Raw genomic sequence first — 23562 nt, forward strand, 5'->3', positions numbered from 1 at the left:
GCAGCGAGCAGCCCCCCACCGCCTACCGCTGAAGTTCCAGAAGCCCCACTGAGCGCCCCTTCAGAATGTGGCGATGTAGTTGCCGTCTTAGATCCGTTTTTGTATCTGTAGTTGCACGGCGGAGCATGAACGCCTGTGCCTTGCTTAGTTTCTCACTGTCAGCTCTCGGTCATAAAGCTAGCTAGCCAGCCTGTCACAAATTAATAAACGCTCAAATGAACATTCCGCGCAAAAAAAAACAAATGGTTATCTTTTTCCGAACGGAGGTAGTAATTCAGTTACGCGCCACACAGAAACGCTGTGAATGTATTCTGTGGGGCTTACTCGGTGGCGATGCTAAGTAAGCTATGTGTAAGACTTACTTCGCTGAAACTTCCACTTCGGAATCGTCCCTGTCGCGCGAGCCTTATCCCACCAAACTTTGTAGTCACCAACGAGGAAGTTGTCACGCCCCATCATCTTTGCTCGAAAGGTCAATGGTGTCATTTCCTTTTTGTAAAGCGTCTTGAACAGTCGATTAACGACCTTATTCGCAAGAGATTCAGCGATAGACCGCTCTTCGCTTTCCGTGATTAACGAACTGCTCTTGTCACGCAGACTTCTCTTCTCAAGGCTGTTGTACTCGCTGGAAAGTGAACGGGCACGAAACGCAGTAGCGGATGTCGAACCCTTTGTCGAAATTTCAGGGGTGCGAATGGATGCGGACACTTCAGTCATTGCTAGAAGCATCACCAGAGTGGAGACTGCAGTCCAAATGAGCCAACGCATCGCTTCAGGAAAGTGGAGCTTGGAGGTAAATACCGGAATGGTCTTTCCTGTGCTAAAACAGACCGTTCGCAAAATGCACCATCCGCACGTACGCCTATCGGTCGCCCTCAAATAATCCCGATGATCGGAAGCTGATCTAAGATCATTGATCTGTTTGCAGATTTCCTATGGATTTGTCTTACCAGCGTCTGGTGACCGAGCTTTTACACCAACGAAGTCCGGAGACAGTACCCTGACGAACAAAGGGTTGCAATATATGTTTGCTCCATGCAAGTTTCGCAGTGCCAGCCAAATTTGTAAACCGCGAAAGCCAGAATTTTTGTTTTGTAGTTGCGAATTGCGAGGCGTATGCAATCCCCTATGGCGAGTGTGCACTAGGAAGTACGGTAACTTGCATAGTAAGAACATGTATTTCTTGTGAGCATGATTTTGCAGCTATACGGTAGTCCTTCACCTACCAGCCTCCCTCTTGCTTAGCAGTGCCGCTGCTGATACAGCTTATGAAGCTGTAAACTATGTAGAGCCGCTGTTGACGCGGCGTGATGGTGCATTAGGTGGCTTGGTCGCACTACTTCCCCTCGTCGTTGTTCCGCGGCGACTGAGAGAGATTCAGGATCCCATACACTTCTGCACATCCGATTTTTACGAACCTCGTACATTTTAGTTCCTCAACCAGCTGTGCTTATAGCTTACGAACTCTTGAGTCTAGTCACGTAATCCCTTAAGCACTATACTCAGTTTGAAACTGGGAAAAGTATTGAGCTTAACGAACGTTTTGCTCATATGATTAACTGCGAGATTCCAAAAATCACAGTAAATATTTAGTGAGTCGATAACAAACCTATTTAAGTCGGTGTTGCGAAATACCTTTATTGCTAAACCTTTAGTCTACATGTGTTCTGGCTCGCTCTTTCTGGTCCTCTATCTCTTTTTTAATCTCCTCGTATAGATTGACTATGTGACAGATCTAGATCCCCGCCCCGGATAGCACATTACCCTCTCCCGATGCAAAGGGTTCGAAAACCGAGCTATACTATTATGTAGAGCTGGCTGTATTCAGTAAACCTAAGCTTCGGGACCCCTTTCGGGTTGCGTCTCAGTAGATTGCACGACCGGGACCCGACGATCAACAATGATATATATATCTGCTTCTGCTGTACTGGGCTGTTTTAAAGAGATTCCTCAGCTTACCTAGCTTTATCAGACGAGCCCCTACAGTCTGACCTTATTTTCAAGGAAAACATAATTGTATTCTGTATGTATCCAAGGTTTTCTAGCTTCCATTACGGTTTCCTGGTCTATTAATAGTAAGCCACCCCACATGGTTCTCATCCTGCAGTCTGCTGTATTCAATTATTTTTAAGGCCAACATTCAGGGTTCCGTTTTTTGTCTCAGGTGTGTGTGTGTTTTTTAGCCTTTTCTCTTTCACACAAAATTATGTACTGGAACCACAATGATACAGTGTGTTTTGCCATAGAGCAAGGCACCAACGTGTATTTACCGAACTTGTAAAAGCAAAAGTACCCCCCCCCTCTCCCGAAAATCACTGGTTTTAGCCAACACACGAACCTTGAACATTGTTATGCTAATCTCTTAAATGTTGCTAAAAATGAACAAATCGCACATTTTACTTTGTCTGCTATGCAGGTACAGTATACCGTCGCAAGAAAATGATACGTGTAGCAGAAACAACGGTATACTACACAGGACGCTGTAAAGACTGATGCACGATAGATTGACTTGAAAAGCTCAACGAAAGATTTGTAGACATCCACGACCCTCATTCGAATGACAGACAAGACATACAGACATACAGACGGACAAGGCCAGCTATTAATAGAAAAACAATTTGCGATGTCATCTGTTTAGTCAAGCTAATGCTGCAAACTGTAATCACAAAAAAGGTTTTTAGCAGATTACGTGGTACAAGTGTGACTAAGCACAAAATACCGCAAACAAAAGTTCGTAATATGATGGTGACCAAAGTCAGGCGAATGACGGGCAACCTGATCCCAGCAAAATGATTGAAGTACTTTTCCTGTTTATGGGTAGGTAGCATGCCCAATTTGTAAATGTCCGTGTACCAAAAGGATTCCGAATTTTGGAAATCCCAGAAGATTAAGAGTAAGAGTTATTAAAAATCACCAACCCTTTCAGTACCGATGGTTTTGGTAGGGATGGAGATCAATTGGGATCTTTACACTTCCTAAGAATTCCTTAGATTTGAATCCAGAGTTTCTTAGGGGCGGCGCTCGACCTACAGAAAAACTCTATATTTAATGTGATTCATTTGTACAAAGTTGCGCTGGAAAAACACTGTTTCTTCAGTCTTCTATAATTTGGTTAACCTGTTATCTCCTTTTTTATTTCTTATATCACGTGTGGCGGTTTACTCTCTTTGAACGAATTCGTGCGTACCCATATGTAAATGAATGCATCACTTCGTACCAAAAATAGATCGTTTGGCCTCTTATAACCAATATCCGGTGGACATACCAAAAACACAGAAGAATGTTGCCTGTGGCGGCCACAGGTAACGTCAAAACCCAATCACGTGAATGTTGCTAGAAGAAAACTGGGTGAAACAAATCTCTGTTAAAATAACCCAATGAGTGATTTCCAATAAATTGCTACTAATTGTGGCAGCAGGTGTGACCATTCGCTTGTCCTGCTACTGTTTTAACAATGTACTGCGCTAAATAGCTCCAACCACAGTAATTTCTGTAGCAATGACGCATTCATGATTCTATTACAGCTTGTGGTGGGTATTGCTTCTACGAATGCGCGCCGTACAACGTCATCATATAGCACACTTTTTCTTGACCAATGAATTCTCCCAAAGAGGACACTCTAGAACTTACATTTCGCTACTGCGCCATGTTGACAGTCGTCTTTGTTATCTCCACAATATCGCTACCTTTAGGTGGAGATCCTCGCACCGTGGTCCACGTAGTCCAGCTACGGGAACTTATAAACCCCTAACAGCTAGAATCACTAATCCTTCACCGGCAAATTATGCTATAAAGAGCTGTAGGGACAGCTTTTTTTTACGAGCTTCAAGTATCACGAGCACACTGTAGGCCTTCAGTACTGTAGTAGTATTTCAGGAAACGCTAGCTTGGGGGAGGGCGCGCAAAACAAGAAGTGCCGCCCCCGCTGTTCAGGCGGATGGAACCTTTAAGAACCTTCTAGAAGGCTCCACGGCCGCCCTACATCTGCCTTTTTGTATTACATACTGAATCTATGTTAAACTGAGCCTGCCTCTGTTTGGCTGAAACTCTACCCCTATCATATCGGATACACTCACCCTCCCTCTGGCGTGCGCGTCCCCTCAGTCTTGCCGTTCCCAAAATTGCGCTGAAGGCCAGAGGGGCCGTTCCCCGACGGATTAGTCCGACCCCGCGTTTACCCACGCCTGCCTTGTGCGGGCCTGTTTACTTGGGGCTTGAATAGGTCCGTCCTGGGGGATGGATGTGCCTCCTGCGTTTGCTGCTGCTGCCACTAGCTCGCCTCCCGCCGCTCCCTCGCCTCGATCGCCGACGCCGCCTGCTCCTGCTGCAGTCCCTGCTGTTCCGGCTGCCATGGTCGATGCCCCTGCTGGTGCTGTAACTCCACCGTCACCTGTACGGGCTCCCGTTGTTCCCTCGTCGCCTGTACGGGCTTCAGTTGCTCCCTCGTCGCCTGTACGGGCTCCTGTTGCTCCATCGTCGCCTGTACGGGGAATCGACGCGGTACATGATGCAAAATGTCGACGAGTGGAAGACGTCGGGTTCTAAAATAACATTCACGGGATGGTACGACGTTCGTGCTAGTGCTTCCGAAGCTGGTACGTGTTTCATGGATGAGCTCCGCTACGCGCTGTACCATCTTGGTCGGCCCAATCTGGTTACCATGGAGATGTGGGATGAGTATGACTAAACTCGTCCCGAGGCGATTGCGTTTGGCGTATCTCGCGAAGACGTCACGGAGTTCTGGAAAACGCTTCGCGCCAAAGTGTTCCGTTGGACTACGGCATCATGCTTCCCAATATTCTTCATGAATCCATCGGGAGTGTTGCGACTCTAAAACCACTTCTTTGAAGCCTTGGTTCCGGGTACGTACTTGGTGAGCGCGGGCCAGGATGACATCGGTCACTGTTTCGTCGTGGTGAAGACTGGTCCCAATGCTCGCCTGGTCGTGCTTGATGGGTACTCGGCTGACCACGATCCACTGATGGAAGTGTCTCCTCTCTCGAACTACCTTTGTATTGAGAGTGTAAAGTGGATTAGTCGTGTTCAGCTTCAACTTGGGTACGTGTGTCGCCACGGCAAACGCACTTCGAAGACGGCGCGTAACCGGAAGAGACGCTTGATGCAGCAGTAGCTTCAACTTGGAGGGGATGTAGTACGGGAATACATGTAGGTCTTTGAGCCCCCCTTAAGAAGATTTTACTTCATCTTCTCTTTCGTTTCTTGCGCCTTGCAGTCTCAAACACTACGATTAGATCTGGGACTTGTGACAGGTTTTCAACCGGTTCCCAGGTCTGCTTCTCTTCTCCCACCCACTCCACAAGGAATTGGGTCCGTCGCTTGTGTGTCCTCTTCTTCACCAAGCGTTTGACGATCTGGCTGATACTTCCATCAGCCAGTACAACCTCGTTGGGTCGCGACAAGCGTGTTGACTCGTTGTACGGCTTCAGCGAACCCGTATTGAGTACTGGGTGAAGCTTGTTGCCAGCTTGAATGTTAAGTTCGTAAGCATGGTTGTGTATCTTCCGCACAACAGAGTAAGGTCCAATCCACTTAGAACCGAACTTAGTGGATGCTGGCAGACCAGTGTGCTTGGGGTTCAAGTGTTTGGTGCTCAAGTACACACGGTCGCCAACCTCAAAGACTTGTTCTTGTCGGTTCTTGTCGTAAACATCACGCATTCACTCTTGCGTTTGAGCAAGTGTTTCACGGCAGCGAAAAAGAATAGCTGCTTGGCGCTCGTGAAACTCAGCGGCTCGACGACGCTTTGTAACCGTATCGAGCTGTTCCGCTGCAAGCTGTAGCGGATTCAGCGGGATATACCCTAGATCCGCCTCGAACGGTGCGATCTTAGTACTGGAGTTCACCGTTGAGTTGATAGCAAACTCAGCGTTCGCTAAGTGAATGTCCCAGTCGTCTTGACGTGGACTGACGAAGCATCGAAGATACGCTTCGAGCGTTCGATTCATTCGCTCAGTTTGTCCGTCGCCTTGGGCCCGGTGTGCTACTGTCATGCTGAGTGACGTGCCGATTGACTTGAAGACGTGTTGCCAAAACGCAGACACGACTTTTCTATCTCGGTCGGATACAATATTCGTCGGCATACCGTGAAGTTTCCAAATGTTGTCGATGAAGAGACGGGCAACGCCTTCGGCTGTTACCTTCTTCGTTGTCGGCACAAAGTGGCATCTCTTGGTCAGTCGGTCGACGACGACCCAAATCGAATCAACGTCACGCTTCGTTCTAGGCAAATCTGTTATGAAGTCCATGGAGATCGATCTCCAGTGCTCATCGGGAATACTCAATGGTTCGAGTAAACCAGAAGGCTTTGTCAGCCTTGGCTTGTTTCGTCGACATGGTTCGCAGTCAGCAATGAACGTTTGGATCGACTTGAGCATCTTGGACCAGTACCAGCGTCGTGCAAACGTCAAGTACGTTCGCTCGGTACTAGGATGGCCACTGTAGTTGGTGTCATGACTCTCCTTGATTATCGATTGTCTCAACTTCACATCGCTGGGAACAGCGATTCGAGGATGGTCATCCACCGGAGACTGGTACCACAGCAAGCCGTTTGCCTCCGAATAGTATCGGTATAGCTTGTGGTGCTGGTGTTTTTCCTTCGACTTTGAGGTGCTTGTACGTCGCTGGATTGCTTCCCGGATTGTCTGGACATCTCAATCTTTGACGTAAGCACCCTTGATCCTCTTCAGCAGCTCTGAATCTGTAGACACGTGACTAAGAGCAAGTCTGAAGGAAGTGTCGTTGAAGCTGGACACACTCAGGTCATGGAAATACTTCGTATCTGGCTGCAAGTCAGGTCTGCGACTCAATGCATCCACGATTCCGTTCTTCGCACCTGGAAGATACGAGAACGTGGGTTGGTCCTCAGGTAGAATGTCGTACCACCTAGCCAATCGGCGGTTCGCCATCTTCTGTGTGAACAACCCTTCGAGACTTTTGTGATCCGTCTCGACGATCGGTGGTTTGTCCAAGCAGTAAATTCGAAAAGCTGCTAGCGCGTGTACGATAGCAAGTAGCTCCTGCTGCCGTGTTGGATAGTTGAGCTCCGCGGATTTCATCTTTCGACTGGTATACGCAATGGGTCGCTCAACTCCGTCCACGACTTGGAATAATACTCCACCAACAGCGAATTTGCTCGCATCAGTGCGCAGATGCATGGACTGGCTGAAGTTAGGGAGGTGCAACACTGGAGGATTACACAGTCGCCTCTTCAGCTCCTTGAAATTCTTCAACTGCTCATCATCGAATTGGATCTTCGCGTTCCTCTTGTTCTTCTTCTTCAAAAGAGTGAACATTGTTGCAGTAAATGCTGCGTAGTCTGAACAAAATCGTTGGACGTAAGCAGCCACCCCAAGGAAGCTGTGAAGTTCCTCTTGTGTTCGTGGTACTGGCCAGTCCTTGATGGTTTGTACCTTGTCCGGATCCATCCGTACACCGTTGCGTCCTACGAAGTCCCCGAGACACGGAATCTCGTCGGCACAGAAGCCACACTTGGCAAGATTGACGTACAGCTTGTTGTCACGCAGGATATTTAATGTCTTGTGCAACGCCTTCAAGTGGTCGTCGATGCTCTGAGACTTCGTGAAAACGTAGATGTCATCATAAAACGACTTGGTGTTTTCCAAACCTCGGAACAGCTTTGACGTTAAACGATGCATCGTCGCTGGCGCATTACAGACTTCCATGGGCATAACAAGATATCCCAGAGTTCGTTTGGCGCTTGAAATGCTGTGAACTTGATATCCTCTTCACGCATACGTACTTGATAGTACGCGGACATCAAATTCATAGCGGAAAACCAGTACGCTCCGGACATCGCGTCAAGAATGTCCTCCTTTCTCGTCATTGGGATACTTTGGCGTATGGTGTTGTAGTTCAAGTACCGGTAGTCGTGTACAATCCTCCAGCCAACTGGTTTTCGTACACAGAAGGTTGGAGCAGCATGTGGACTGATGCTTGGACGGATGAGCTTCTTCTTCACCATGTCTACAACCCAACGCACAATCTCGCGTTGCTGCTCTGGCGATTGACGCCACTGTTGCCGATACATTGCAAGATTCGGATCCTTCACGTCAATCCTATGCTCAATCTCGCGTTTCTCGGGTAAATTCTCTGGGAGCTCAGGACGGAACACATTGTCCATACACTCCATGAGTAACTGGTACGCGGGATTCCCCTTGAAGCTATCCTAGTCCGTATCCAGATACCGCTGTGCTTTCGCACTTCCGACGTTGTCAGGTTGATCTTGCCGTTGCAGTGAGCGAACAACTTGCTTGATCGTCACGTTCGTCAGAACCAACATAAAGTCAGGTTCATCGATCGACTTGGTCTTGATTCTCAGGAACTTTCGTAGTTTCTTGCGAGTGATGAACTTCGTCTGGACACCAGCCTCGTCAACGACACCCATCGTGAACATATTTTCCACGACAGTGCCTCTGCCCCCAGTACTGCTGCTATCTCCAGCCTCTCGTACAGTACCGCTGCGCTTCGACAATTCCAAGTTGTCCTTCACCGCCGAACCCTTGCCGGCTGACGCGTCTCCTGGTTGTTCGCAAACAACTCTTGGGCTCTCTTTCTGCGTTGCGTCACAAACAGTTTCAGCCGCGGACTTCACATCCGTTTCCAGCGCGGCACCTCGACAGGAATCGGGTCTTTTCGCCGATAGGCTTTTCGCCTTGACAGATCTCCGAAGCCCGGAGGCAATCACCGGTCCGCCTTCCTCGATCGGTCCACTGGTTTTTCCTGTTCGCTTCCAATGTAGAGTCTTCACTTGCGTTCCTTCGATACATCGACCTCTCCAGTCGATCTGCGGCTGCGTATCCTCGAAGAATGGGATTCCAAGGATGCAGTCGAATTCGTCGGGTATGGCGTAGACGACAGCGATACACTTGTATGCCTCGCCCAGCCCAGACACCAGGATTTCGAGGGGAAGTACCTCCAGTTCCGTCTCGACAATCTGGTTGTCTCCAAGTTTCACACGAATGTTCTTACCAATGAACTTCGTGGCCTTGAGTCGATGTTTCTCGACCCACTGTCTGGACACGTAGATTGTGGTTGCTCCACAGTCCAACAGCATCCTTTGGGTCGAAATGGTCGCGCCACTAACGATGATTTCCCCCTCTACGGAGAATAGTGGACGCGACTTGTAGACGAGAGGGTTTTCGCTCAGAACGTTAAGGCTGACATTCTCAAACTTAACTGATCCGGCTACGTTCTCTTCCACGACAAGACCCTCATTCACTGACGTGGCTGCCCGTTTCCCTGTTTCTCTTGCTCCTTCTTCCAAAGGAAGCAGCTGGTCTTGATGTGGCCAGGTCTCTTGTAGTGAAAACAGGTACGACCTTCGGCTCATTTCGAGCTAGTCTTCGCCTTGAAACGCCCTTTACCACGGAACGTTTTTACCTTGAGCGACTTGTCATGCCTCGGCGCGTGTTCAGTGGACGGCTTCCGCATGTCTTGGCGAGTGTGACGTTCGCGCGACTCGTCGACGAAGTGTGCCACTTCATACTTGACCGCAAGGTCCATTGCGTCACTCAGGGTCTCTGGGCTCTCGAGCTTGACATAGCTACGCGTGCGCGGCTTGAGACCGTTCGCGTAGTATAGTACTTGGTCAAGCACGCTCATTCCTTCAACTCTGAAGATCAAGGCTGAATACTCGCCATTGTAGGTCTCGATGTCTGCTGTCTGCTTGAGGCGTTGAAGCTTCTCGCGCAGGACAGACTGGTAATTCGACGCTTCGAAGTGTTGGAGCACATGCTCACGGAAAATACCCCACGTGTGCTCCTCCGCTCGAGTTGTCGACGACCAGTGCAGGAGCCATCCGGATGCCGGCTTTTCCATTGCCGATCCGGCGATTCCAGGAAGGCGCGCGCTCGTGTCTTCAATTGGAATGGTATTGATGCAGCAGGCGTTCTCGATCTGGAACAGCCATTCGCGGACGTCTTCCCCCCTCTTGCCCGTGAACTTGGGCAGATGGCTCGGCACTTTCGTGCGGTCGGTCATCGCTTGGTTCAGCCGATCGATCTCGGCGCGTAGCTGGGCGATTGTTGGCATGGGCTCCTTCTGGTCAGGTTGCTAGGACCAACAAGTGCTACCAGTATTTCAGGAAACGCTAGCTTGGGGGAGGGCGCGCAAAACGAGAAGTGCCGCTCCCGCAGTTCAGACGGATGGAACCTTCTGGAACCTTCTAGAAGGTTTCACGGCCGCCCTACATCTGCCTTTTTGTATTACATACTGAATCTATGTTAAACTGAGCCTGCCTCTGTTTAGCTGAAACTCTACCCCTATCATATCTGATACAGGTAGAGGGTCGAAGCCTGCAGGCAGCACTGGCCACCGTCGGACGGCGGCGGCATCTTTGTTTTGAATTAAAAAAATATATATTTCAGTGTGTGATTGAGCTCCACATTCGCGCAACACCATTGCGCAACTGTATTACCGTACTTAGAATGACACGAGTGAAATTTAAAAGATTATAAGAGTTTTTCTTAGATCGCAAATGATCAATTTTTTAGACACCTATGTTTGTATTGGATCATTTTGTTTTGATAATTTGCTGATAATAATTACCAGGTTTTATTTAGGAAAAATCTTACACCTGAAATTCATTTCAGAGAATAGAAAGGGAATTGGGATCTTTTTTTTAGCTCTGGTAAATAAAAATACGAAACTGGTGGTATGGTAGCGGGTTAGGTGCTCCACCAGGTTCGTATAGCAACGGGAGACATCGAAGCGGTAAAGGGGGGGGGGGCTTTAATCAAATTGAACAGTGAGGCTTGGTGTGGACTCCAAAATTCATCAACGCGCTCGTCCTTGCAGCTTCCGACCACCAATTGTATGAAGTAGGGAATCAAGCTTAATATTTTCTTAATTATGTCTAATTAAGGGTGAGAGGTCAATTACTTATTGCAGTATCTTATTGAAAGTTATTATTACGGATATAAATCTTTGCCAAGCCCTGGTGGTGGTTCTACCGTCGCACGAATTCCGTCGGACCCAACGTTTAGAGATGAAAAGAAATGCGTTTATTTAACGTTATTTTCTGAGCGATCGATCTGTCCGGTAAGTGCAAGACGACAGTACTCCACGCGACGAGAAATTAGGACCTGCTACAGTGGTGAGGAATTTTCAGCACGTATTAGGACCCACGGGGCCCTTTGACTTCCGATTGGTCGTAACGGATCAGTTCTATACATCCGTGGTGCTTGCCATGCAACACTTAATATGTATTTCTACCTCGTGGGGACGATCATGAGGAACAAGGAAGGTCTGTGTGAGGGAATCCTGCCTCCAAAACAAAAGACTGACCCAAGAGCGTCGAACAAGCGACCAGGTCATATTAAACGAGGGACGTACGATGTAGCCACTTCTGTTCATGTTCCTGTAATAAACGTTATCCGTTGGTACGCCAAACAAGTAGTGCACATTCTAGCAACTGGGGTAAGTGCGCAGCAAGACCGAGTATTCCGACGAGACCCGATCACTGTTTTAGAAAGGGGGTGATAGCCCCAAGGCTGGACAAAGATTACCAGTCGTACATGGGCGGCGTAGCTGTGCATGACCAGTTGCGCCTTCAAAGGTAAGTTGTCGTACCATCTTTATCATGCAATCTAATCGTGTCTAATACATGCACTGAACAGATACGCTTTGCAACTAGCAAGACGCTACAAAAAAACTACAAGTCACTGTTTCTAGGTCTCATTGATCTAGCCATCAGCAATACATTCATTGTCTTCAACTGCAGGTGGACTAGAGATGGCTAGCAAAATTTATCACACGTGCAATTTCTGAAGCAGCTTCACCTTGAGCTGTGCCAGCTTCGAGCCGAGGAACAGCTGCTGCGGCATCGTGGACTTTAGGCGACACCAACCAGGGAACGGGAAGCCGTCCGACATGTGCAGCACAGACGGACAAGTGGCGCAAAGGATGCGCCACACAGGCTCGAAAACGTCGTCAGCGTGCCTGCAAGGTATGCGCGGTGCTCAAAGCGGATGGGGAGACGAGCGAGGGGAAACTACATTCTTTTGTGGCGAATGCAGGCTGAAAACAGCGACGAAAACGCTTTAACCGCTCGTTTATTTCTCTGTAACAAAGTGAAGCACTCTGTCAACGGTGCGACAGCCTCGTGCTTCAAGATCTGGTATTAACACTGAAAAAACGGCACACTGCCCCCAGACGCGCGAACAAACTCAACCATCGCGCACGTAAGCCGAAAAGACTTATCGGTGAGGCTGGAAGTGACGCGGACAACGTTGATTTGCCTGCCGCCAAATCTGGAAGTGATAACGCCCCGCATCAGAAGCGATCTTGCGTGATGGAAGACGAAGTTTTAGCCACGATCTGACTCTAACGTTTGACTTGCATTAAATTTACGTTTGTTTCTCATGAGTTCCAGTTAGTCAGGATTTCTAAATATCGAAAAATAGCTGGTTTGTCTTTACTATTGAATGCATCGGTTTTGTGGCCAACAGACTCGATAGCGAATGTATCATGTTTCCGAAGGACATTTTACGATGACAAGACACGATAGCTAGGTGTGGGATTAGGGTAATGGACTGGCTTTTGCAAAGACACGTTAGCCGAATCATTTACCAGAGTATGAGTGCCCATCATGTGGATAAACCTTAACGTGTGTAGGTACGTGTAAGATGGTAAGCACCAAACCGCTTCGGGCTGGCGGGGGGGGGGGTTAAGCAAACATAGAGTATGAGAGGCTTGAGCACTTGCAGCACCTGCCACAATCTCGCCTGCTGTACATCGCTAGTCTTATAGCTCATGATAGCAGTCCTCGCACTGAACATCTAGCGATGGGACTCGACACTCAACTGCCAAGGTTTCCTGCGACGACGACCGATGCGGCGGGTGCTCATCGTCATTAAATGATAATTGCCTTTTATATCATGATGTTGCTTACTTGATGTTCAGTATTGATGTAAAGCTATGGCGCTTCTCTCATACCCACGTGACGAGTCATCACTGACTACCCCCAAGGAGGCAAAGTGCTACACATACTTGCTACATCACGTTTAAGCTCAATCTAGATTTATTATATTCAGGGAGGGCATTGCATTTATTGTTAGGTTCAAAGAAACAATCGCACCGGTAGAGGATGCCAACGCGAGTCCACGGGATAACGATCAACCGGATGACACACGACCGGAAGAAGCGCAGCCAATAGTCAATGTTGCAGCAATATTGAACACGACATCGGGTAGGCTTATTGTGTCTATACACGTTAGCGATTCACGTCATTGACTCTTATCGTGTATTTGTATTGTAGATGATCCGAACATTATCTCGCCCGGAGATAACCCTGCAGACTTTGCAACACTACACCTTTGCCAATCCAAACTGGTGGTAGTGTAAACCAAAACGGAGTGTCCCTTATTTAAAAAAATATTTTTTAAAAATTTAGAGATCCCCAAAATTAATCCAGACCAATGCGGATTTAGTGTAAAGCAAAATGATGAATATATCTTGTTCGATGGTCGCCTCGATAACAGTATCTTGTCTTCTACAGTACTTAAAGTACTGCACATGCACCACGTACATTACATTAGTGCATTGGCTATAGCCACGAGCGCCCCGCACCGGACGCCGTTAAAAGTGTAGAACTCTTCTTAACGCTGACCGTCTAGGCAAGCAGCCGCTTAGAGGTCACTGTGTGCACCCACACTCTCGTGTTCTGGCGCCCATACGCAGCTTTCACGCCCCCTTACATCTTTGTGTCCGCAGCGCGCCTGTAGTTCGTATTGCTGGATGTGTCACTCGCGTTCTTGCCAGTTTGCACTTCACTAAATCTACAGTGCTCTAAAAACCTAATTTGGTAAAATTATTCCTCAAATTTAGATTTTACTTCGGCTACTTCACTCCGTTTTGGTTTACACTACCACCAGTTTGGATTGGCAAAGGTGTAGACTCAGATGCTGAATACGAGAATATGTCGGATGTCGTTGTGGAGGATTCTCCTGCTGCTCCAGACTTGCATTTTGAACCGGACGCGTTGGCGCCTTTTGATCGCTAGCGCGCGGTAGTATACACAAGAATGTGCCGAAGGACATATTGTTTAATGTATGGATACTCAACCACCTTTTCCCTATGTGGAGGAGCCATACGACGCGCGACCTGATAGATGGCTCTCTAACGAATATCCAAATATTTACGTTGGTGATCATGGACCTACTGCTGAAGCTCTGTCCACGTTCTTTGTGTTTGCACCCCCGCAGCTTTGGGAAGATATCGCTGGTGCCAGTGATGACTACTTTCTTCTAAATTTGGATCAGCGTGTGGCTGCCCGTATGCGAAGCAACAAACCCGACACCGTCAAGACAGTAGCCTCGTGGTAAAGTCGACGGAGCAGATCAAAGCTCGTTTATTGGATACACCTGATATTTCTGAAAGAGATAACTGTATTTTTATCGGACTACTTATCGCTAGAGCTGTTGCACCCAGCAAGGAAAAATATACCACCACTGGAAGACTACAGATGACGGTACAATCGGTTTGATCATCTATCGCGGAACCTGCGTTTCAGTCGCAATGATGCCCCTGAAGCAGCGAGATACCGCGCGTGGAAGCGCCCGTTATTACTTTATTGCAAACCACCAGCTAGACTTCATACCGCCAGCAATCATGGCGTTTGACTAGGCGATGCTTCCGTGTCGCTCATGTTTTAACCGCATGAAAGTATACATGACAGATAAGCTTCATAAGTGGGGAATCAAGCTTTTCAGATTGTGCTGTTCTGAGACCACTAATTGTGTCCGTACGCATGTGGCGCGCCTTCGGGCGCGTATTTTGTATTGGCTCTAAAGTTGCATTATCGTGTCTACTACACACTAACACATTATGTACCTGGTACGATACAGGTTTAAGGTCTACAGCGGTAAATCTCGCCATCCTCAGAACAGGCGTACTCCGCCTCAGCTTCAGACACGACTGGAGTATCAAATTCAGCGTTCAATCAGCGTTTGGGATAAAAAAATTCTAGCAAAGGTACAATGGTACATTAGCATTAATAGTAGATCAAGCTACTGTACATGCAATGAATATACTGACTTAGTGACAACGTTCTCGTCATCAGCTGGATCGCTTAAATCGCTCTCTGTTACATGTGGAGAGGTAGCTGTGGGCTTCTCGGAGGTAGCGCCCTGGTCTACTGAGCTGTGGAGGATTGCGCTTTCTGCAATAGACACAATATTAAGAGCTCTAACACGTATATACATGATACGAGATAGTTCTCTCACCTTGCCTGCTTGGCGGGCCGCTCGTTATGGCAACGATTGGTACTTTACCGCTCGTGTCGGTACTAGCAACATCGTGTGATGTTTCAGCAGGCAAATTAGGTGCTGCAACAGAATCTACAACCGGCACAACAGCTTGATCGCCTGCCAAAGACACGATCGAATTAGAATCATAACACGTAGAAACAAGTTAGGAAGAAGTTCTCACCTTGACCACTTGCTTTAGAATTTGTCATAGCTGCACTAGCATTGACGGAATTGACACCTGTAGTAGACACGGTAGCGTCAGAGCCATAACATGTACATACCCAATACTACCACGTTTCACTTTGACATACTAGTTTCAGACTGTTCACTTTGAATTGTAAGATAATTGACTGTTAATGCTTTCGTCATCTCGTCCGAGCAGTCAAGCACACACGTTCGACTCCAAACAGTGACCTTACAAATGATATAAACCTACCTATGGCAACTCGGTCAAAGTATGCCATTACCTCAGCTTCTCCGACCAAAACATCCACACCACGTACGTCCTTCTTAGTATTTCCTGGGATTAGATACGTAACATCATTCGACAGACCCACAGGAGGCTTTAACGTCCAGCCCTCCCTCAAACGCTCGCGCCGTCGCGCTATGAAACCATATATCGGTGTGGTACAGGAGAGCATTCTGGAATGACCGAAAGAAATGAGTGGCGCAGAATTTTACCTGCAATCATTTATGGCTTAACGTGTCTGAGACACGTCAAGCATTGTTCAGTATCATGTCTCATACAGGCTCTCTGGTTTTTTTTTTGGGGGGGGTGTTAATGCATATAAGAAAAACTAAAGCGCTTCAAACAAACATTATAATACTGTAGCTTTGGCTAATGTCACGCGTGTTTGGTGTAGGTGGAGCATAACTACGCTGTCCAATTTATCTTCAACCACTGTGCAACGTCGCGGGTTTTAGGTTCTGTGGTGCTGACAGTGTCAGCGACAGATTGAGGCGACAATATCAGCACCCGTCTTCCTAGCTATATTATCCTCGTGCCTAAGAGGACATACACTGCAGTTCAAGAGGTCAAACTTTAAAGTTGTTTGCATCTTTTGGTTTATAAGCCGTTGTTAAATATAATGCAAATTCAGTGTAAACAATACACTAAAGAATGGATTCTTTAGACATTAGAATGGGGGGGTTATGGAAATGCTTCGGACGATAAGCAGGGAACCTAAAAAAATAATATGCATATAAATATGTTTTTTTAATTTAATTATTAATTTACGGCTGTCAACAGCGGCAACTATAGTGAACAACCCCAGTTTAGAGCAAGGTCTTGTCAGGTTACAGCTTGGGGGAGCGCTAAACGTCGCGGAAAATTTAGCCGGCGCTGAATTTAGGTCGCCTGATCTCGAACGGTCGTCTTCAAGAGCCGCCGAGGAGTGTTATATTGTGAGAGCGGGTTCAAGTAGCGCAAGGTCGTGAAGCGCGCGCACTACGTCGACGTCGCGTAGATCCTGCCAACGTCTAACGAGTGGGAGCGCTTCTTCTCTCTCGCTAAGCCGGTGCTGTCTGATCTTCGGGAGCGAATGCCTCCGGCCCGGCTTGAGATGTTAATGTTTCTGAACGCTTGAGTATGGGCCGGAATAATGCAAATAAAAAAATTATTAATTTGCTCAGCTCCCATCGATGTATTAATCTAAGTATCGCATTTTCGTGTCTCCCTGGCCATTCGGTTTTTCAGATCATATACGGGTCGGGAGAGGGGGAGAATGACCCCCTTTGACAAACAGTGTTCCCGTAGGTCACTCGCGCGTTGGCTCTCGTATGAGACTTAGCGACGGAGCTGCGCGGGGGGGGGGCACCTTTGCCACCCCTTTCCACCTTACACGACTCGGCCGGGCGCGGTGGACGGAAATATAACATAAAGCAAGAGCTGCTGGATACAGCGCTCGCATACGCTCACTCGCTCCTGCGGCCCCACCGGATCGGTGGGCGTTGGCAGATCGTGAATGCTGCAACTGCGGTCTGCAGATACATATACATGTACTGTTACAGAGGACCGCTGAGGGCCCTGGCGAGGGGAAGCACCTTCTCCAACCTCCAACTTGGAGCCACGCAACCGAGTTCTGGATTCATGTGACCACGCACACTGGTACACAATACAGTGCGCGCGATACTCAATCGCGCGCGCTTCAATTTTACATAGACATGCACAATGAGGAGCATTTGTTCGTGGGAAAGATCCCACAGTGTTCCGCTGGACGACAAACGTCGCGATCACACGACCCGAGTGAATCAAGTGTACATATGCATGCAGACTGTCCAGGAGTGCCCGGCGAACCGCACAATTGGACGCTAAAAAAGGTAAACAGAGTATTGGTTGTCCAGCAGCAAGACAATCTTTGTTGTATATGCTGTCGGTAGCAGCCTGTATCAACTAAAAAAAATAGTGGCGAGAGCGGATTGGAAGTACATTATAGGGCGTGAATAAGGAACGCCTGATATATACTGGATATTGGCGGTATTTTCGGATAGGAGGACATTAACTATCGTAGATTCGGGTATCTACTTAGTTAAGTTAATGATGTAACTAATCGGAGATCTATACCTGAGTGCAGGCCTTAATGGTGTCGGCAGCCAGTTCGCTCCACACATCGTTGCACCGCCTCACAGCGTCCGATGTTTCGATCAAAAAAGGGTCTACTTCGCAGCTACCGCCTCCTCCCCACACTCTTGGAGAACGCGTCTCCTAAAACATGCAATTACACTCTGATCCATTGGTTGAATTGTATCTGGCGTATTCGTGGGTAGAATAAAGCTCAACGTGCTCCAGTGTGATCTCAGGGGCAATATGAACGGGTGCATTGTCAAGTAGAAGGATAATTCTTCGTCCCACGTGTTCCATCTCTCCTTCCGAGTCCTTTAGCCAGTCCTAAAAGACGTGTACCGCATCCACCATTTGCCAGGTTTTGAGGGATGTCTACAGATCCGATTTCACCATGGTCGCAATGATGACTGAGTCTATATTACCGAATAAAGTTCTTGAGCCACCCGTCGCGATTAAACATAGGACGTTCCGTTTGAAAAGCATCGGCGTAAAGCCTTCCCACAATCATGAGTAAGCGGCTTGAAGTGGCGATCTTGAGCATACAGCACCATCTCGACAATAGAGGAGTCTAGCACGACCATGAATGCCCTTGGGTTCTTCTTGCAACGAGGCAGTTTCGAGCTGGAGAAGGCTCCAGCAAAGTCAATGCCGTTCTCACCGCATCTTTTTAAAAGATCCCAGATTCAAATTTCCCGCCCACGTCGTAGGATACACCTACCGCATAACCGATCTCATAGAGCGCACATATCTCTTAAAGCGTACTCATCGAAAGCCAATCAGATCTTCAGGTGTTGGCAACAAGATAAACATAACTCATAAAGCACACCCGATTTTATTGAAATTTACATTGTAGAATATCTGATAAAGCACACCCCGTCCCAGCCATCAATTCACAATGCATGCCTGCTTCCTTTTGCTTGTTCATTTCTCATCTTGCATTGGCAAAGATGGCGATTGTGGGAAGGCCGCGTACGACCGGTTTTGGACCTCGTCCGAAGCAGTACAAACGAACTGCTGTCTCCTACGACTACAAATTGAGGGTTCTAAAGCACTTAGATACGTCAACTATGGCTAATACTGTAGAGTTGTTCTTTCCAGGAGTCACCTCTGCTGAGGCAAAGACGAAAAAGCGCCTGGTGTATGCCTGGAAGAAGGCCAGACAGGTGATCGAGACAAAGTGCAACCAAGGTGCCCGCTTTCACCAGCATGACCGTCGCGCCGGCTTGAGCACGACTCTTTCCGTGCAGGCGGAGGAGCAGTTGGTGCGGTGGATACACTCACTCAGAGCCGACGGCGTACCCGTGACAGCCTTGATGCTCAAGCTGCAAGCTCAGGAAGTCTACCGGAGCAGCAGCTCGTCATCGGCTGCTTTTGCAGCGTCTTGGAGCTGGAGAAGCATTTTCTCCGCCGCCACAAGTTGTCTATCCGTCGCCGCACTCGCGAGGGACAAACAACACCGGCAGACGCTGCCAAGAAAGCTGAGGGGTTTAGCAGGGAAGTCCGTGCCAAGATGTAAGAGCTAGGGGTGAGGCGACTCTACAATGCAGACCAGACAGGTGGGTTTACTACTCTCTTATCAAGTTTATATGGATCACTAACAGTATAATGCAGCTGTAAAGTACGGGTATGTGCCGTCACGCACAATTACTAGCCGCGGTGCCAAGACCGTGTGGGTCAAGTGTGCTGGGAAGACCAAGGAACGTGCCACTGTGATGCTACTAGCTGCTAGTGATGGCACCAAGATGGACCCGTTCATCGTATTCAAGACCAAGCCGTCCAGCGTCCCGGAGACGGCACGCGAGAACGTGGCAATCCGCCATGGATTTGGGCGCAGACTCTGGCGTGAACTCGAGTGCCTGCAGCGCGGCACTCGCATCTACACCAACGGTGCCGGCTGGTGGAATAGCGAGCTGTCCATCGACTTTTTGGCTTGGCATTTTGGTCACCGAGCCAATATGCACGAGCCAGTCCCCCTGTTGTAAGATGACTTCTCTGGACACTGGCGCAAAGATGTGATGATCTTTGCTCGGCTTCTCAACGTGCACCTGATGAAGATTCCACCAGGGTATACGTATGTGTGCCAGCCTGCTGATGTTGCATGGAATCGACCGTTCAAGAACCATTTGCGAAAGGAGTGGATTGAGTTTCTATTATCACAAGTTAGAGCTGCTGGGGCTGGCGTGGCTTTCAAGATGGCGGCACCGGAGCGCCACAACATCGTCAGCTGGATCAAAAGCGCGTGGGCCTCCCTGTCAAGCGCTACTATCACTGCGGGCTTCCGAAAGACTGATCTCTGCGATACCGTCACGCCATCGCCGCCTGCACGCGAAGTTTCTCAAGAGCCAAGCTGGCACGAGCTGATCGAGATCCTGCAGCAGCATTGCGTGGCAACGGAGAGCATTGATCCATCCAGGGACATCGAGGCGGCTGACGTATATGAAGACCTTGTTGTGGTAGTGTAGCTTGTCGATAACGAAGAATAGACTGCTGAGAGGAATCGAACCTCTATCATCCCACAAAGGGAGATTTTCCATTAAGCTACAGCAGTAGGTCTTGGGGGACCTATACAGACACGCACGCGCAGTTAGAAAATCGTTGTGACTGACCAAATAGATAGAGCCGTACTGACCTTTTCGTGTTGGATGGAGCATTAACCATAATGGCGACAACCCTGCTAGGACATGAAATCCCCCCTCAATACCCTTTACGGGGTCAATCCAACACTGAAAGGCTGAATGGGCGCGCGGCCAACCGTTGGCAAAAATACGGACGTCATTTGTAACTTGATTTTTTACAGGAAAATTCTGTTAGCATGTGTACATGTACTATCCTATGCACCAGACGAACGGCCGCGATCTGATGTACATGGGGTGCGCTCTATGAGATCGGTTATGCGGTATTTAGTACAGTGTACCGCCTTAAACCATCCAAAGACAATACTTCATTGACAGACCTTTATAATTAAATAGTATTAGCTATCCGATGCCAGCCGTCCTTATTCACGCCCTATCGTCGCATAGACAGTCGATTTGAATGATTTCACGTACAGTAGTACATATACGTCTTGCATAGATTTTAAGTGACTAACCCTATCCCAGCGGCGCGACATTCATTGTCCAGAAGATATTACCTGAGCTTGAATGTTTAGTGGGGCTTTAGCTCAGTTTCCAATAATCAAAGTACCGTTCAACGCAACACAAGCGAGACCGAGTCGGTCAAACAGCAACAAGCTCACCTCCCACAACAAATACGGCTCCCGCCAACTCAAATCGAGTCGAGACACTATGCCGTCTGAGGCAGACCAATCCAGTCTACTCCGAGGCCACGACGCACAGGGGTGCTGACTACGTTCCCGTCTTCGACGAGGCCCGGAAGACCGCAACCCGACAGATCAAGTCCAACATGATCATGTACACGAGCATCCTGGTGGCGCTACGGCAGCCCTTCCAGGGCGGTTGGGCGTCGTCACCGACCAACCTGTAGCAGTACAACAACACCGAAGAGTGCAACGCGCGGCCTGTGGCCGACGACACATGCCTCAGGTTCCCGGGCCACTCGAAGCTCGAGTGGACGTTCTCCGTGAACGCGTGGGTCTTCGGTGGCATGATTGGCTCCGTTGGTCTGCGGCCACTTCAGCAACCTGAGGATCCGCAAGAAGCTGCTGTTGGTCAGCTGCATCTTCATGATCGTGGGTGCCGTGGTAGAGAGTCGAACGTCATCGTGTTCTCGGCCGGCCGTCTGTTTGCTGGTGTCGCGTCGGGTACGGCCACGGGTACGGGTACGTTCAGTGCATACACGAACGAGTTGACCCCGCCACACATGCGTAACATCCTGTGTCTGTGACTGCAGATATCGGTGCCAATCGGCATCCTGTTCCCAGCTATCTGCTTCTTCTTCGCCAACACAAGCTCGGTCTAGCGCTACCTGGATGTGATTCTGGCCGTGCTGGCCCTGCTCATGGCTCCGTCGATGTGTGTGGAGAGTCCGCCGTGGCCGCTCATGAAGAACCGCCGAGAGGAAGCCAAGCAGGTCCTTGCACGTCTCTACGGCAAGGAGAACATGTACACTCCGCTGTCGTGGCTCGAGCCGTGGGCCAAGCCGAACAGAGTCTGATCCAGGCGTTGGCTGAGCCGGGCTCCCTGTACGCACTCAAGTACCATCTCCAGATGGTCGCCGCCATCTAGTTGTCTTGCACACAGCAATTGTCGGGTATCAACGCCGTGTTCTACTTCTCCAGTTCCATCTTCAAAAACGCCGGTATCCCGGACCCGCGTGTGGGACGTTGATCATTATAGCTTGTATTGTGCTTTCTACTCAAAACTTGACTGCCTGATTTATTAATCACCCGCGCTGAATGGCCTATGAAATCGTTCATCCTACCATACATCATACGGAAGCATTACATGCGACAGGTTTCCTTCCACACACTGCATCGACAACGTTTCCCGTGTCAGTAAGCGGTAATGGATCTCCGATCTAACGTCTCGTCTGGTAGCGCAAGATGACCCCACCAGCGGGTGCTGCATCAGCTGATGGTGCACGCTGTGGTGGTCGAACACGTGTATCGCCACATTCGGCCCGTGTATCTCCATATCCTGAGCGTACTCGGACGCCAACGGAGACTACACCGCCCCACCCAGGTCCAATACGACGGCGTACACCTCCAGACCGAGAAGCACTGCCAGCGACCACGACTAGGGCATACTCAACCCCGGGTCCAGTGTCATCTGCAGCCCAACGAGCGTCACTTCTTGGAGCAGCAAGATCACCTGGTGAATCAGCTCAAGCTCGACCTTCTCCAGCCCCTGGTACAGCTAGACAGCCGCGGACTCCACGTTCCACACGACGTCGAACATCACCCCGAGCTGCATCTCCTGTTGGTCAACCTGAGCAGCAGATACCAGCATCCCCAGCGGACGCTACTTCGCATCAATATCAGCTTGTGGTTCAACCTAAGTTGAAGCTGGTGAGTTTCGACCAATCATATCTAAGTGTTGATTTTTCAGACTATCCGTCAATCACCCTCGGTATCCAATTTTCACTGGAATTGACAATATGACAGGTCGATAAGAAGTAGAGAGAAGAAGAAGGCGTTACTCGTAGGCGTCAAAAGACGAAGTGAGCACCTTACTAGTCTTAGGAAGCCACTAGTAACTGCACACCAGCCATTAGTGTTAGAACAGTCATAACGGCTTAAGCATGACCTCCTAAAACGTATTATAATGTCTTAGAGATATACGTTCAAGGTAATCTTACTGTTTAGAGGCTACTTCAACAGCCTCCCTGCCTCTGAACATATTTTATCAAACTGCCAATTCTATGTTATAACAGAGGTAGAGCGTTCTTTAAAGGATAATTCCTCAATCCTTAAAACGCCGCCACGGAAGTCGCTTAGGCAAGCCGATCCGACTTTGCCCTGCAGTTCTCTGCAGGGGAAGAAGACGATAAGCGAGATGCCTGGTAGTAACTCAAGGATGGAGCCCAACGTGTCGTCTGTACCTACAGCTGGTACGGAGCAGGCACCCTCGCGCGTGACGAAAAGAAAGAAGAAAAACACATCAGCGAAGCGACTGCGTGCTCGAAAGAAGGCACGAGCGGTTGCTCGAGCGGCTTTCACGCACACTGCGATGGTTGCATCGTGCACTTCACCTCCTCAGGCTGTTCTACATGCTGAAGCAGGCTCTGGGACTCGGCGACCAGCTTCTGAAGGTA

General features: G+C 48.8%; 1 protein-coding gene across 1 annotated transcript; it reads right to left on the reverse strand.

The window, feature by feature from the left end:
- Positions 1-345: 345 nt before the first annotated feature.
- On the reverse strand, positions 346-768 carry PITG_04196 (secreted RxLR effector peptide protein, putative; the record flags this gene model as incomplete). Its single annotated transcript, XM_002905833.1, has 1 exon — positions 346-768. The coding sequence occupies one exon, from the start codon at positions 766-768 to the stop codon at positions 346-348; it is 423 nt and encodes a 140-aa protein (XP_002905879.1).
- Between the last annotated feature and the right edge of the window lie 22794 nt (positions 769-23562).

This window comes from Phytophthora infestans, genomic scaffold, assembly GCF_000142945.1.
Source record: "Phytophthora infestans T30-4 supercont1.5 genomic scaffold, whole genome shotgun sequence".
Lineage (NCBI taxonomy): Eukaryota > Oomycota > Peronosporomycetes > Peronosporales > Peronosporaceae > Phytophthora > Phytophthora infestans.